We start from the raw sequence: 16,813 nt of genomic DNA, 5'->3' as shown, positions 1-16,813 counted from the left end.
GAAAACCTGTTCAAAACACTCTATAAAGGAGTTGTGTGTCATTATTCACAACGACGTTTGCATACGTAAATTCATTATGTTGGTATTACATTCAGAAATATAAAGACTGCCTTCAAACTCTTGGATACATCCATTTTTTAATGCACTAGAATTCAATGTTTTCTACTGTGTATTTGAGTGCTGTTTGGATTTTCATGGGGATATGAAGGTTATTTGTCTCCGAGTTCTTGTGGACTTTCTGAAACATTTGTTTATTTATATATTTATAACATTTATTTGCAGATGGTAAACAATTTGTTATAGGATTGTTTCCTTAACCTGTCATTGTCAAGATTTGTATTTCAGACTGCATTTCAGTCAAAATTTGTATTTCAGACTATGAAAGACAAATTTCAGTTTTAGAACTATTATTGTTTCAAGTAACTATGTTCTGGAAATTTTGCATTGTTAACAGAAGTCACTTTCCGAAATATCTTTTTCAGGTGATTTGACAAATATGATTTAGTTCAAAAATGAGAAGACTCAAAGCATATATGAATATATAATATTATGGGAACAGGTTTTCAATGCCCCCATGAAATAGAAGTACGAACACACCTGTGTTATAGAGGTCACTGAATGTCGCTAGTGCTTAGAGCTGACATTTAGTTATTTTTTTCAAAGAGAACCAAATTCATACATGCATCAGCTCTTTCTTTAAATATCCTTTAGAATTTAATATTTAACATTAAAAAAGGAAAGAAAAACACTCTTATTTTGCTATCTGCTTATTTCTTAATATCATCTCTTTCATGTCATCATCTGAATATAAAATTAGTATAGATTACATTGTGTGGGATTCTATTTTTTTAATGAAATAGGAACTCAATAAAATTTGAAATAATTGAAAAAAATCTGTATTTTTTCTCCAGACTCTATTGCTCTGTGGTATCACCTGTAAATTTTTCTTTCAAATGAGTCTTTATTATGCATTTTTGTGAAAATGGGGTTAACATGTTCTTCGGTAATATGGAGCTACCTCTGAAAATATTGTGATTTTTTTCTCCTTTCTCCAAGGACAACTTCACATACTTTAATCACAAAAACTCAAAAACATATGAATCAGTCTTTCAATGCCATTATATTCTTTTTATACAATTAAAAAAAAAATCTAAACTCAGTCCCCTCTATTATCCTCTTTTAAAACCACAAAAGTGTTTTCTTTCCATACCCATGCACATAGTCTGGTCTTGAGATGCCTTAAAACCATTGTGACATATGCACTGGTAACTTCCTTGCATGTCCACACATAAACCATGACTGCAAACATTAGGAATTTCCAGACATTCATTGCGATCTATAACAAAAATATAAAACAGATGGTACACATTATTGACTTTTATTATTCATTCATGTTACACAAACATGTTTTTACAATCTGTTATTATTATTAAAACCAGACTCAAAATTATCCATAGCTAAACCTGAATCATAACAAAATTTCATTTTATAAGAACTTCTTGCCTATACACCTCAAGGTCAAAACTACTGTTAGTATTTGGTTGATACCTCAAGAATGTTCTTTAAAAGTTTCACTCTGTCTTCTCTTCCCTTGCACAGAGAAACAGGGCTATAAAATAAAAACTGCTACATAAAACACACAGCAGAATATGCAAGGTAACAGAAAATAAACGTTACTTTTACCCTTCAAAAGAATCAAATACAGACCCTTGATTACGTACAAACAGATTCAGACTAGAAAAATCAACTGATTTCTTACCAACACAAGCACCATTGGGTGAAAGTTTAAAACCAGCAGCACATTCACAGCGGTAACTACCAGGACTGTTGATACAGTCTGCGTTTCTTTGACAGAGATTGTCTCCATTGCTGCACTCATCAATATCTGAAATACCAAGAGTAATAGTAAGAAACCACAAGATGCATATTCCTGCCTAGTGTTTAGACTGTATAGTCAGTCTTGTGCAAGACTGGTCTTCATAGGCCTTCCTGAGCAAAGTATGAAGAGGCTGACCTTCAGCCTCCTGTGCCATAAGTGCAAATGAAAAGCAACATCAATAGAATTTTATCAACAGCACAGTTTTTGGATGAAGGAGGATCCTATGAATCCAACTCCCTATATACTGAAGCAGTCATGCAGTTTTAAACATGTACCTGAAGAAATTTATTCTTTGTATTAAGTTCCTCTGTACATTCATGTATTTTAAACAAAAGAACGTTTTGAAGTGAAAAAGCAAGTGGCACAGTTTGTTAGCAATTTAGGGCACAAGTGTCATCAGCACAAGACTCTTAAACACCAATGACAAAACTACTATTGACTTCAGGACACACAAAATTTCACTACTATCTTCTATGAATATATGATACTTCTTTACCGATAAACCCACAAAAGAACAGATAGAAAGGGGAAAAATCAAGGGAACTTTTTCTTCAAACAAGTTTTAACAAAAATTAATAAAAAATACCATAAGACCATAATAAAATGAAAGCATTTCATTCACCTCTTATTTAGGAGCCAGCGGGTTGCTTGACACAAAACAATGACAAACTGTATTGAGTGCATATGCATATGTATTAAAGACAAACACATCACAAACTCAGTTATTGATTTGACCCCTACAAGAAAGCAAGCTCACAACCTGTCCCTTAGAGTTTGAAAAATATGTAATTTAAATGTTCCCCTTCCCTTTACGATAGTTATGCTTATGTGAACTAAGTAGAAAATAATGTCACTTCAAATCACCTTCACAGACCAAGAGCAGGTCATTGTAGCTGAATCCAGTGGGGCACTCACAGCGGAAGCTGCCAATCTGATTGATGCAAACACCATTTGCACAGATTCCTGGGATCTCCTTACATTCATCGATGTCTGAAAGTCAGATGAGCTTGTCAAAATACAGTACTTCTTGATTTTGTGTACAATATGGTTTCTCAATTGCACTGTTTTTTATACTGAGATGAGAAGTTCCTTTTAATTTACTTAAACTACTAATTATATACAGGGTATAAATCAAAACTTATGCCTGTTACAAGAAAAAATAAACTATGTGAAGTTCAGCAAGTGATCAAAACAGAGAAATACTAAATATTAGCAAGATGCAGAAGTGTTACAAATGTGCTGATGAGTCCAACAAAATTTTTGAAGGCAAAACCTTCAAAAAAAATGGCCAAACCTTCAGAAAAACAAACCTTCAGGAGGGGGGAGGAAAAGATCATTATCAAAATGATCAAAAATTATCTCTCTCCTATGAAGAAAGGCAGACAGCTGGGGATGTTCACCCTGAAGAAGAGAAGGCTCTGGGGAAACCTCACTGCAGCTTTTCAATACTTAAAGGGGGCTTATAAAATAGATGGAGAGCAACTTTTTGCTTGTGCAGATATTGTTAGGACAAGGGGGAATGGTTTTAAATTAAAAGAGGGGAGACTTAGATTAGATATTAAGAGGAAATTCTTCACTCAGATGGTGGTGAGGCACTGGAACAGGCTGCCCAGAGAAGCTGTGGATGCTCCATCCCTGGAGGTGTTCAAGGCCTGGCTGGATGAGGCCCTGGGCAACCTGATCTAGTGGGTGGCATCTCTGCCTATCGCAGGGGGTTGGAACTGGATGAGTTTTAAGGTCTCTTCCAACTCAAGCTGTTCTATGGTTCTATGATTCTGTGAAAATGGAGGAATCAAAAAATATAAATAACAAGCCATTATAACTTTGCTTTCACACTCTGTCTCACCATCAGAACTTCACAATGAATTAGAATTTTATTTTATGAAATATTCTAGTCCACTATTATGGAGCTGCACCAATCTTATGCATAACATCTTTTGGTTATCATCAATAAGTTTATTGAAACTTACCAACAGCTTTTCCAGTATGAATATCAAAAGTAAAGCCAGGAATATTCCCACATATGTTCTTGAACTCAGCTAGAGCAAAACAAAGAAAAATGCATTTTTAGTGAGTATTTATAAATCTCTCAATTACTTGTAGTTTTCTCAGAGCAGATAGAAGCCAAATCTACACAGAAGAGAGAGCAATTGCCTTCTGTACAAATTATACTGAAAATTCAGGTTGCCAATAAATGAGTGCAAACTGGAACACTAATTCATACTTGTTTTTGTGCAAATCTTCGCAGACTTTGGCACAAGAACAAATGTCTGGTTTGAGCAAGCAGAGCTTCAGTTTTTGTTTTAAATAGAACTCGATAACTTACCATTTAAGGTTCATTATTGCTTTCTAGAAATCTGTAGAGAGAATTTGCACCAACACTTTCAGAAAGAAGTAAATTTAACTTACTGGTACCCAGAGTGGTGATAATTTATTTCTCTTCTGGTTGTCGTCTTAGCTTCTTGGTCCTCTATTTTTCAATGGCAGCTTTTCATTAGTTTAAAATTTGGTTAAGTTTAATCACTAGCGTTATAACTTGAGTAATTCTTATTTCCCTTAAACCAAATGTTCTTTATTAAAATTTCAGCAAATGTAGTTGATAATCGCGCAGAATGTGATTAGGCAAAATAATTTTTTCACATTCAAATATTCTTGTTTCTTGTACAAGCTGACTGGGATCCAGTATATAAACCTCAGCATTTTCTTCTGTCCTGCTCTTTAGTGACTGTTTAATGCCTACTGACGTTACTCTTGCACTATAGAATAATCTCAGAGCTCACTGCCACAATGTTTTGCCATCCAGAAATTTTGTGTTCTATTAACATGTATAAGATTTAAGGTTTTCTTTATAACAATTGTTTTCTGCCTGGAGATTTATGCCATTTATATTGTCGTTAAACCAGTGAAACACACATAATGGGTAAAAAGAGGGCCCTGTGTTCACTACCTTGTCCCCATGGATGATGACAATCTAGTTCTGTAATAATGCCTAACATCAGGTCTGAGAGAATAAAGAAGCTCAGAGAGTTGCAGGCCTTCTTTCCTTCTGTGCTATGTTACCTATGTATTTCGTATGTTCTATTTAATAGAGTTCTTTCATATTTTTTCAGTTTGTAATGTGTAGAAAAAAATCACATGTAATTACGTAAGGACTGTAGTATAATGCTTTTATAAAGACTGCCAAATTAGTAATGCACAAACACTCCAGAGATTTACTTTCTGAAAGCTTGACTTTTTACTATTTGCAACAATGACTTTAAAAAGTATTTACAAAAACCACATACTTATCACTATATTATTTTTCACAGGAAAAAAGATCTATCACATAACAGGGAAAAAACTCTTTGAAGTCAAGCACTCCCCAGATGATCCAACCATGAAGAGAATTCTGCAAATACTTGGTTACTTTTTAGCAGCAAAACAGCTTTTTACACTTACTTGGGTGGGGAAAAAAAAAAAAAAGAAACAAGAAAGATTATTCTGTTTAAAGCCTGTATGGTGATGTTTATGATCTATATTATGTGTAAAACCGAGCAAGATAATCTTTCCTACCTGAAGTCATCAAACAGAGATTAATAGTTAAGCATAAATATATGAAAAGGAAGAGAGAACACAGTTCACAAAGAAAAAAACTGCAAATTAATTGGCATGTGAAGTTAATTTAGAGGAACAATATAATTCTCATCATAGCAGAATAATACTTTTAATGAGGTACTGGGCTCAGTATAGCAAACTGGTTAGGGTCAGTATATCATAACCCATCTGTGATGTGTAGCCCCCACCCAGATTTCAGTACAACTGATTATATCCTGTGACTTCAGCTATTCAAGCATTTACACTAGGAATAAGTGTTTAATCCCTCAAACAATCTCTTTTCATGGTGAAAGAGTGTCAGCCATGTTTCCAGATATAGTAAAGGCATTTAAAAGAGCTAACAAGGCAATACTGAAGTATTTCAGGAAATATTTTAACCCAATAACTTCTTGCAGACTGTCTCAGTGAAGTTGTTTTAACAAAGATTTAAAAACTGCAGCAGTTCTTGAAAACTTGTCCTAGCAATTTAAAAGGAGAATTCTCTCCTCCATGCAAGAATATTAATTGCATGAATCCCTGCTAATACTTTGGTATGTTTTTTCATATGTTGTCATCCTGATGACAATTTTATATTGCAAAGACAAATGACCATGGGAAAGAATTTTATGAGTTCTCTCTGATAGCAAACATGTATTTCCTCTCTCAAGCTTATTTTCAGCTCCCATTCCTGACTGCTAGAAACATTCCTTCATTTTCCCTCCTCCTACTTAAGAAAGAAATGGAAGAGGGTGTTTTTCTTTTCAGTCTCATTTTCCTCCTCTTTACTGCTTGTGGGAGAAAATCTTCCCTAATTATCTGCTATTTCCCTTACGTCACCAGAATAAACCATGTGGAATGAAAGGAATACATTATTTACACTAACACAACAGAAGATGCGCCCCCAAAGTACGGCTTTAGTGGTACTAGATTGTTGCAAAGTGAATTAAACAGTAAAATGTACATATATTAAACAGTTATTTTATCTAGGCAACTTTGTTCTTTTTACAAATGTAAGAGTATTTTAATGAAGCCCAGGTGCTACTGTCAGGTTTCCAAGCTGGTGACTCTCTCACCAATTTTTCTGAGTTGAGCTTTCAAGCGTGATTTGTTCCAGGCAAGAAACTCCATAAAGACTAACTGAAAAAGAACTGAGTACCTTTTTATTTTCACTTTATTTTGTAGAAGGAAATTTTTACTTCCCTTTACTATGCCCTACTTACAGAGCTTTTGCAAGTTAATCACCTTCAGTAGATGTAATGTAAAAACAACCAAGCGGATCACGCTCAGATGTGAGACACGAGTGAAAAATCTAGAAAGGCAATACACTCAGGTTATGAAACACAATCTTTGTGTTCAAACAGAGATTAGGACTACAAGGATAAATGTATCCCTTGCTATGCAGTTACTAAATTATGCTATCCTAAATCAATGATCCTGGAAGGCTGATCAGGCAGCAGACATCTCTTTCTTTCCAGGCCTTTATGTTCACCTCCACTCAGGGTGACCTGACAGTATTTTCTTCCCTTGTCCCTGATCTCACTGACAGCAGAGAGGGAAAACCTGCACGTTCTTCCTGTATCTTTTATTCAGCCTGGGTGAATGATTGGTTTCCTCGACTATTGAGGCTGTATCTTTCCTCTGCAGAAATGGAAGAAATATCTAACTCTGTTTAGCACAGCAAGAATTATTCCAACCAGTGAGAAGATGGCAGGGTATTTGTCACCCTGTTTTAGCATAACAACCCCATACAATGCTACAGGCTTGCGGCAGAGTGGTTGGAAAGCTGTACAGAGGAAAAAGATCTGGAGGTGTTGGTTGACACTTGACTCAACATGAGCCAGCAGTGTGTCCAGCTGTCCAAGAAGGTCAATGGCATCCTGGCTTGTATCAGGAATAGTGTAACCAGCAGGACCAAGGAGGTGATCGTCCCCCTGTACTCAGCTCTGGTGAGGCTGCACCTTGAGTACAGTTTTGGGCCCTTTACTACAAGGAGGACATCGAGGACCTGGAGCGTATCCAGAGAAGGGCTACAAAGCTGGTGAAGGGCTTGGAACACAAGTCCTGTGAGGAGTGACTGAGGGACCTAGGGTTGTTTAGTCTGGAGAAGAGAAGGCTCAGGGGAGACCTCACTGCTCTCTACAGCTACCTGAGAGGAAAGTGTGGGGAGCTGGGGATCAGCCTCTTCTCACAGATAACCAGTGATATGAAAAGAGGAAATGGCCTCATGTTGCCCCAGGGGAGGTTCAGGATGGAAATTAGGAGAAATTAGGAGAAATTCTCAGAAAAAGTAGTTAAGCATTGGAATGGGTTGCCCAGGGAAGTGGTGGAGTCACCGTCCCTGGGGGTGTTTTAGGAAAGGTTGGATATGGTGCTTAGGGACATGGTTTAGTGGATAAAATTGGTGGTAGGTGGATAGTTGGACTACATGATCATGGAGGTCTTTTCAACCTTAATGATTATATGATACTATGATTTTGGCAAAGGTTTTTTGGGGGCTGAAATTTCAACTTCAGCTAATATGTTGAAGGAGCAGATGCACAAAGAATGTAAGAAAAATGAATGATTATTGTTGGCTTTACCCGTTCCTGGAGTTGGACATGGTTCACAAGGTTTATTCCAGGCTTTCCCAACATTGTATGTGCAGCAACACATCCTTTTGGTCACATTGAAGGGCAGTTCATTCTCACAGGAGGTTCCATTATAGCTTCTGTAGCAAAAGCTTTTCCTCATGTCTAGATGTGAGAAAAGAATCACTTATGAAGTAACCAATGAATTGATTTAAGTAAATATCTACCCCCATGAACCAAGATAGTAATTCATTAACTCTGGCTTCTGAATGCAACCCAAAAATGTGCACAGATATACTCAGAAATCATTTAAGGATTGCACTCATCTAACCTTTTGTATTAGACTTACCTGAAATGACATACTTTCAAGACAAAGGGGTAAAAGCAACATTCCCAAGAAATCAGAAACAAACTGTAGATGCCCATCAGATCCATCTGTATATCAAACCCTACTATTGGAGATGGCTGATGAAAATAAAAAATATTTCTGAGTTCTGTTAAAGAATAAGACCATGAGAACACTGCATTTGGCTCTCTTTCCTGGCTACATGACACAACCTTCTAGGAGTTAAAGGTAGGAAAAAGCTATAATAGAACTTAAGTTTATGAAAAAACGTAACAGCTGCAAGTCCAGTTTTCTGGTGCTTTAAGACTTTAAAGACTTCAGAATCGACCACGTGAAAAAGGATATTTTAGAGCAGGGAGTCTGGTTCCAAAACAGGCTGATATCTAGACAGTTATAGTAAAGATGACATTTTGCATACCCATGCAGTTATGTCCTCCATTGACCTGCATATATTCAGGAGGGCAAATGCAGGTGTAGTTCCCCAGGGTATTGTAGCAGGTTCCAGGACCACAGACACCCGGATGTGCAACACATTCATCAATATCTAGACACCAAGTGAAAAAAATATAATTAACAATGAGAAGGAAGACCAACCCCAGCAAATATTTCTGAGAAACACAGCCAAAATATGCTAAGATAAGAAAAATGTTGCATATAAAGGCTAGTTTGGGAAGTACAGTTCAGATTTGGGTCAATACAGGGAATGTAGTAAAACTAGTAGGCAATATAAGGCACTGAAGCTGGAATTTACAATCATGAATAACCACCTTATCTATATACTATATAGAAAATACACATAGCTGAAATCTAGTATATAAACGTTAGTATATGCAAATGTTACATTTCAAATTTAATATTAATCATATCAATAATGCCCAAGACAATGATTTTAGAAAAGATTTTTGGTAAGAGTGTGGATACCACAGCCACTTTTGGATTTAAGGCTAAAACATTGTTTTTCATCATAACTGCACTGTGATAAGACAATTTCAAGGGACTCAACCTTCACAGATTCTCGTCTCTTCACTGAGGTAGTAGCCTTTTGGACATTCACACTGGAAGCTGCCAAAAGTATTGATGCAATTTCCACCTTGGCAGAGACCTGGCAGCTCCTGACATTCATCAATGTCTAAAAAAAAAAGAGACAAAAACTTACTTTTAATCCAGAATTAAAAGAAACATCAGACTGTAAGTCCTCCCCTGAAATTTTACCAACTAGTAGCTTTTAACTGTCACGTGGATTTTTGTTGCTTCTAAATTGCACTTTATGAAAGTATGGATGTGATGCTCATTCTCTCCTATATAACTAGTTTTTCTGGAGCACGTTTCAGCTTGATGAGCACCTGGAGTTCAGCTTCTGTTACTGTTTACAGGAATTTGGCATCTAATTCCCCATTCCTTCATGCTCACTGGAACCAGGGTTTCTTTGTCCAATGAATGTTTCCTGAAACTTATACCTTCCACTGATAAACTATAATTTTCATAGAAGACTTAGTCTTCAGGGCCAGTTTCAAAGTTCAGCTCAAGTAAGGAGGCACACAAAAGGTATGAGATCTGTTTATTTTCCTACTGAAATGTTGCTGGACTTCTTCAATGTTCTTTTACAATGCTTCTTTTCATTGTTCAACTCATATTAACTTTTTGGTTTGCAATAAATGTAATGGCTTCTTCAAAATACAGTTCATGCGTTTATCTCACCAAAGATGGCATTTTTTTTTATTACCAAATTTCATTGTCATTTACGATGAACTCACCTTCTAAAATAATAGTGATGGGATTTGGTCTGAATCCTTCTCCTCCTGGACAGAGAGTATTGTATTCCGCTAAAGTAAAGTACAACAAGAGAGAGCATGTCAGTTATATGAAGAATAAAGTGCTAAGAATAGAAACAAAGCATTTCATTTGTGTTTCTAACTCTTCTTTTTCCCTACTGCCATTATTCTTCTACTTCCCTTGGACTATTTACTGGAAACAAAGCAAGTCTGCTTTGACCATTACCATAACCTTGGATATTCTTATAGGCAGGGACAAAACTGTTTCCTTCATTTTGTGCCTGTATAAGGTATACATGCAACCTCCACTTTTAGCTTTTACTAGTTCTTCAGTACAAAACGCCAGTATACAATAGATAAAGAGAGATGTTAAAATTGCAATTCATACTATTATGAGACTGTTAAGAGTAAGCTGCTTTATATATATATATATATATTTTTATTTATATATTTCTATTTCTTTTATATATCTACAAAGTTGGTAAGTATCACTGGGTAACAGTTTTGAAAGTACTTAAGAGTGACAGAAATTGTTATATAACAGTTACCAAGATTCCCTTTGAGAACCACCACAGTTCTTTGAATTAAAGACATAATTTGAATTCTAAGCTTTAGTCATGTGTTTATTACCCTACCAACGTGGAGCTGCTGATTAAAAATTGCAAACAGATGTATGCAATATATTCAGATTCTCGAAGTAAATGGGTTTCTTAAATGATAATATAATAAAAGATTTCAAATACTTTTTCTATTCCTTAGTAGTATCTTCTATAATAAGGGGGCAGGGGAAAATATGAGAACATTTCCTTACTGCTGTTTACAGGGGGACACGTCTCACAGGGGTTTCCCCAAGCTTTTCCCAGAGAGCAGCAGCATGAGGAACGACTGACTCCAACTCCTATTTCAGTATTGCAGGATAGGCTTCCATCTCCTCGTGGTCCATACTTCAGGTAGCAATTGCCAACACGATTATCTACATATAACGCACATATGACTACAGCTGCACACAATAATCTGGGCAAAGCAACAGTAGGCATTCATTTTAATGTTCCATATCTAGAAGCAGGAATTCGGATAACATCATTCTTTTAAAGTCACTGGCAAGCTGAAAACATTCATGTACGCTGCTACTGATGTTGAGAGAGACAGCATGGAGAAAGGGTAGCTTCAGCCTCCTAAGAACCCAGAGAACAGTTTTAAATGTTCGAGTATCTTCCAGAGATACACCATACTCCAGTGTAGAACATACACTATTCCCAGTCTTTCAATCCAGAAAACATCTAGAAGCCTTGCTGCAGTTTGCTGATAATACTTCTTCTCTATTTTCTGATTTTGACTAGGCTGAATTCCACTCTCTTGTGGAAATTAGAAGTTACCTTTTTCTCTATGGAACTGCAGAAAAAAAGTGCCATCTGTCATTGCACTGGAAGAGCTCTACTAGCAAAAAAGAAAAAAAGAAAAAAAAAGAAAAAAAATCTCCAAAAATCATTAGCATTGAAGAAAATAATCTAAACTTCCAGAAACTTTGAGGAAAAATTGTTAGTTCACTCAATCTGTAACTTCATGATGTAGACAACAGTTGGCATTGGTAGAATGAGTAATGAATCCACTAAGAGAAGTAAAGCTTTGAGTTTTCTTTCTACTGCCGATACTACCTCTTTGTTCTGTATAAATGGCAAGTAACTAGAAATGAATCATAAATACAAGGAATGAGAAGACTGTCAATTATGACAGTATTTCCTATTACATTCAAATAAAAAGAAATTAATTTCCTCAAGTTTAGTATTATAATTTTAAAGATCACAGCTATGAATTAACTTGCTATCAAAGTATGCCACTAAAGAAGCACAGAAACAACTTGGAATAAAGATGATATATTCATTTTATAAAGGCCACAGTGTCTTTCTGCATTTTTACTATTTCTGTTAATAGTATAACTAAGAAACTTGTACATGAATTTTTGAATGGTTTTCTAAATGCTTATTTTACCCAGAAATACCACGTTTTTAATTTACTACTTGCAGCAAGTGCCACACACTACATTCTTAGCATTTTACATGGAGTGAGATGAACCAAGTATCATAAATATGTGTAGTTCATCCTTTCAAAATCTCCAGAGTTTAACAAATGTCTTGATATGACATGGCTTTTTAAATTATCTTGAGATTTGGTACATATCACTGATCAGCCCATGTTGAGTGGAAGTCCTTTTTTATTTATGTATTTTAAATTTATTACATTTTTTAAAATTAATAACAGATTCCTAGTAATAAATACAAGCTTTACAATTTGTTAAGGCAAAATAATATTAAGTTAGATCGAAGTAACATGAACGGCCTTTCCAAAAAAAGAAAAAAAGGGCATATCCTGTTGTTCTCATTATGGGTTTGAGCTGAAAAAACCCCAAATACTTATTCTCAGAATACCTATTTCCTCGTGTTCTCAGAGGAACTGCATGCTCCTCTCCATTTGTGACAGTGGGAGACATCTGCCTTTTTACGTGAAGCTGAGATTTGGCTTCATGGTTCTTGAGAAAAGTGGAAAAAAAAAAGAGCTTTTTGGAAGATGACTTCGGCTAAAGACCTCAGGTCCATTACGAGCAATAGGAGATAATAGTCCTTGGAAAGAAGGCAGAGTGTGGAATTCTCTAGCAGAGTATCAATACTGAGTCCGTAAAGGGTTTTAGGTTTCGGTTTACTACTCACATGAACTGTCTTGACAAGGCACCATGTTCTTCTTTGCCAAGGATAATAATTCTGTTCCTTCTGAGAGGAATTGGAATTAAAATTCCACTTTTTGCTCAAGCGTGCAAGAGATAGTTGCTATTGAAGAGAACCAGAAGTACTGTCCTTTGACAAGAAGTTTCTGGAACATTTTTTGGCACAACTGTTTAATTCAAGAAGTAAGAAACTTTCATGTATCTTGGTAAGGTCTACTGGCCTGTGTCTTTTGTTGTTGTTGTTTTTGTTGTTTTGTTTTGTTTTTCTCCAAGTGACTACAATCTTAGAGTGAAAAATGGGTAAGGCTTTACAGTTGCAAATGACCCAAACTTCACTGTCACTGAAGCTGCAATTTGGACTTGCAGTCCTGAGACTATAAAGGATCACAAGCAAACTGAACTTTAATTCTTCCCTCTTTGGACTGCATAAGTCAGTATGGTAGACATATCCAAAGTACACCACCTCTTAAAACAGAATTAGTATACCTGCACTGGAATGGCAACTGTCTTGGTGTTTCCTTTGCCCATGTTAGCTCATTTAATCCTCTAGTAATATTATAAATGAGAACTGCTGGTGAAAGGAAACTGATCAAAACCTAACAATGTTTAAAATCATATAACATAGTATAACTAAGATGTCTTTATTTACACTTGATGCCTCCATCTCTTAAAGGGCTTCTAAAAAAGGGGCACTGAAGTGTCATTTCATTCATGGAACAGGACTTACTTATTATATTAATCTGATTATATTTCACGGGAAGCAGAGTCTTTGCACACTCCTATTAAAAACAAAAGCTGAATGTTCAGTGAATGTTTTTTGCACTTTATCATGAAATCAGGCTATAGAGAGATGTAAATTGTGCATCTGAGAGTTATAGTTCCTGCCATCTAGACAAAAGGATTCCAGTTCTGCCAATCTCTGAAACTGAGGTTAAAACAAAACAAAACAAAACAGACAAAAAACATGTTTGTGCAGCAGCCTAAGCCTCGGGAACTTCTCTTTTCTGTGCAGGCAGTCACTGAGGAACTAAAAATATTTCTTACACAGGGGAAAGGAAAAGAGTGCTTTAGTATCAGAGAGAGAGGCCTAGTAGTACTTCCACAGGACAGAAATAAGGTAGGGTCAAACAGTTTTTCTTTCACTTTCTTATTAAACTTTTTTTTTCTTCTGAGAGGGAGGACTTGCTTTCTCACTTAGGACTCTACAGTTGCTACAGAGAATATACACAGAAAAGAGAGACACATGGAAAAGATGAGCAATAAAATGTGTTCTGAAGGAAATATGCATTTCTATAGAAATGATTTGTTTAGAATATATTTATTTATTACCACACTATAGTAGTATTGCCAGTATTTAGAAAATAGGCAGATTTCTACTTCCCAATTTGTGCAAATCTGAGTCTTCCCAAAGTATTAAAATAAAAAAGGCTGTTTTCCAAATAAAAAGCTAAAAGGCTTTCCCAGGATCCCACACAAATCTTTATGGCTGAACTTTAGCCCTTCTCTCAACCTTATCTTCCTGAAAACTTCCCTAGACTGATTGCGCTTATGTATTCTAATCACATGACAGTTATACCAAGTGGAAAAACGTAATGAAAGTAGAAGATACAATGAAAATTCCGTTCATGTCAGTATAAGCCAGAGATGATTATGCCAGAGAGAATTAAACTACAGTGAAATGTGCTTTTTAGTTTGTTTTTAGTTAAACAGGCACCACAAGCAGTTTTAATTCCAGTTTAGACTTAACTTAAACAAAGAACTGGTGACTTTCAGGAAAATGGAAATGCAAATAATATATGTTTGAACAAATAAAAGTGTATTTTAAAGACTTTATAAACACCATCGATCATTTACAATGACTAACAAGCTCTAGAAAACTATACAGAAGGATCAGCAAGTGAATGATAATTTTTGTATCTTGCTACCCTCGTGCGTCAAAACAGGCACCCTCCCTTCGAAGAAAGGCCAAAACTACCCGTGTTTGATATATCTACTATCCATCTAATATGATTATTCATTTGATTTCTACAGTGATATTTTAGGTGGCTTTTACTTACCCACGCAACCCACCCCGGTAGGATTCAGCTGGAAATCTGGAGGGCAATTACATTCATACCTCCCAGGAGTATTTACGCAGAGACCATTAACACAGTTAATGGGATCAGCACATTCATCAATATCTGAAATAGGAAGGCTATGTTTATAAATCCATTCACTTGATGGAAAAGAGGAGTCATTTTACATTTTAAAGCAAAATGGGCAAGAAAATTTCAAATACAAGTTATTTCTACCTGAAATTCAAGCAAAGAGCTGCTAATAATTCATCAAACACTTAAGAGTAACCATCGTACAGCTGCGTATATAAGAAGCATTTTTTAAATTTAATTCTTAAACTAAATCAAAAGCTTACAATGCTAAAAACTTCTTATTTGGTGGAGAAAGAATGCGCTTGCCTAGTTGCTAGAGAATATAACGCATGTTGTTAACTCCTGTTTCAATTAACCCGGTGCAATTAAAAAGGTATTTTAGCCTTGACATATTTCTGAACAGAAGAAATATACCTGTACAGTTTCCTCCGGTTCTATCTAGTTCATAGCCATCATCACAGATGCAATGAAACATTCCTGGTAGATTATTGCAGGTACCAAATACACATATATTTTGGAAGGAGCATTCATCGATATCTGAAGAAATATATTAAGAAAAGAAAATTAGATACTGTTACCATATTAGTACTATAATAGTGTGTTGTATTGCAAAGTGCAAATGAAGACACATGTAACTTCTGAGTGGAAGAAAATTAATAAAAGATGAAAAAAATAGGCAGGTACTGTCTGATAGCAAGATTCCTAAATTTCTAAAATAAAGCATCTGTGTAAAAGACGAATGCAGCTCTAGCATGCCTTAGTGAGCTATTTTTAGCAGAGACAGGAAAGCAGACAGCATTGATACCGTTTTACTAAGCACAGCTAAATTTTCACTTGGAATTCTGGATACAGAGCTCTGTTCAGGAGTGATGAGCTAAAACTAGAAGAGGTGTAGAAAAGGAATATTAAAATGATCAGAGTAATGAAAGATCTATGGTGAACTTGGCTTGCATTAGTCGAAGCTTGGGAAGTGATATAATGCCTCTTTATAGGAACATATGAGAAAGGGTAACTTTGGCATGGTGGGGAATGGGGATAAATTTTTAGGTGAAAAAGAAATTTAAGATAAATGCCTAGTATCCAATGGTTCTCAATTAATTTAAACTGGAAATTAAAGAAAGTTTTCTAAGTTGGACTATAGCCATGAAATGAACTCTGAATTGGGTCAGGAAGATAATCTTTGTTAAGATAAAGCTTTATAAAGTTGTGGAAAAGACTATCATTGAGAAGTTAACATACTAACATTTCAAGGGATTTCTGAAGAAATTGGGTGAAATATTACGATTATCACACTAAATACAGGCTTTGGATTTTATCCCTTGATGGCAGAAATCAGCCAAGGAGTCACCCTATCACAGGACAAATTAATACATCAACTTAAAAAACAAACAAACAAACAAAAGAATTCCTCTACAGCACTCAGCATCCACACATTCTAGTTCTTGAACAGTGTAATTTAATCTATGCAATGCTTTCAGATTTCTGTTGGAATCACAATAATATACCAAGATTTTTGTCCAAAATTCTTCAATTTGTTTTTCAGCGCACTATTGTGGACCAACTGAGAAGCCAAAATTGAATGACTTACTGTCTCTAGAATTAGAATATTTTGTTTATCAATATACTAATTGGCTGATATCTTTTTTTATTATTATTATTAGAACATTGGAACATTGGCATGATTATAAAATGGCTAACTGAGCTGCACTGAGAAATTTGCTAATTTAAACAATTGATAATACTTGGTAATTATAATAGCTCCGACCAGAACACTTGTGTAGCTAATTTTTCACAAGCTTCTGCCTGAAGT

General features: G+C 35.5%; 1 protein-coding gene across 3 annotated transcripts in view; it reads right to left on the bottom strand.

Annotated features, from left to right (window-relative positions):
* Nucleotides 1-16,813, bottom strand: part of FBN2 (fibrillin 2) — a 183,141-nt gene that overhangs the window by 27,021 nt on the left and 139,307 nt on the right. For 2 of the 3 annotated variants that reach the window (XM_040541319.1, XM_040541318.1), the window contains 11 exons: nucleotides 15,418-15,540; nucleotides 14,914-15,036; nucleotides 10,949-11,110; nucleotides 10,120-10,188; nucleotides 9,369-9,494; nucleotides 8,784-8,909; nucleotides 8,032-8,184; nucleotides 3,850-3,918; nucleotides 2,744-2,869; nucleotides 1,760-1,885; nucleotides 1,211-1,336 (listed from right to left, as the gene is read on the bottom strand). In XM_040541319.1, the coding sequence (XP_040397253.1) occupies nucleotides 1,211-1,336; nucleotides 1,760-1,885; nucleotides 2,744-2,869; nucleotides 3,850-3,918; nucleotides 8,032-8,184; nucleotides 8,784-8,909; nucleotides 9,369-9,494; nucleotides 10,120-10,188; nucleotides 10,949-11,110; nucleotides 14,914-15,036; nucleotides 15,418-15,540 (1,329 nt within the window). The remainder of the gene's footprint in view (nucleotides 1-1,210; nucleotides 1,337-1,759; nucleotides 1,886-2,743; nucleotides 2,870-3,849; nucleotides 3,919-8,031; nucleotides 8,185-8,783; nucleotides 8,910-9,368; nucleotides 9,495-10,119; nucleotides 10,189-10,948; nucleotides 11,111-14,913; nucleotides 15,037-15,417; nucleotides 15,541-16,813) is intronic. The other variant, XM_040541320.1, reaches the window with a different exon arrangement.

Source organism: Cygnus olor, chromosome Z, assembly GCF_009769625.2.
Source record: "Cygnus olor isolate bCygOlo1 chromosome Z, bCygOlo1.pri.v2, whole genome shotgun sequence".
NCBI classification, from domain to species: domain Eukaryota; kingdom Metazoa; phylum Chordata; class Aves; order Anseriformes; family Anatidae; genus Cygnus; species Cygnus olor.
The sequence above is the reverse complement of the archived record's forward strand: the minus strand, read 5'-3'. Positions and strand labels throughout refer to the sequence as shown.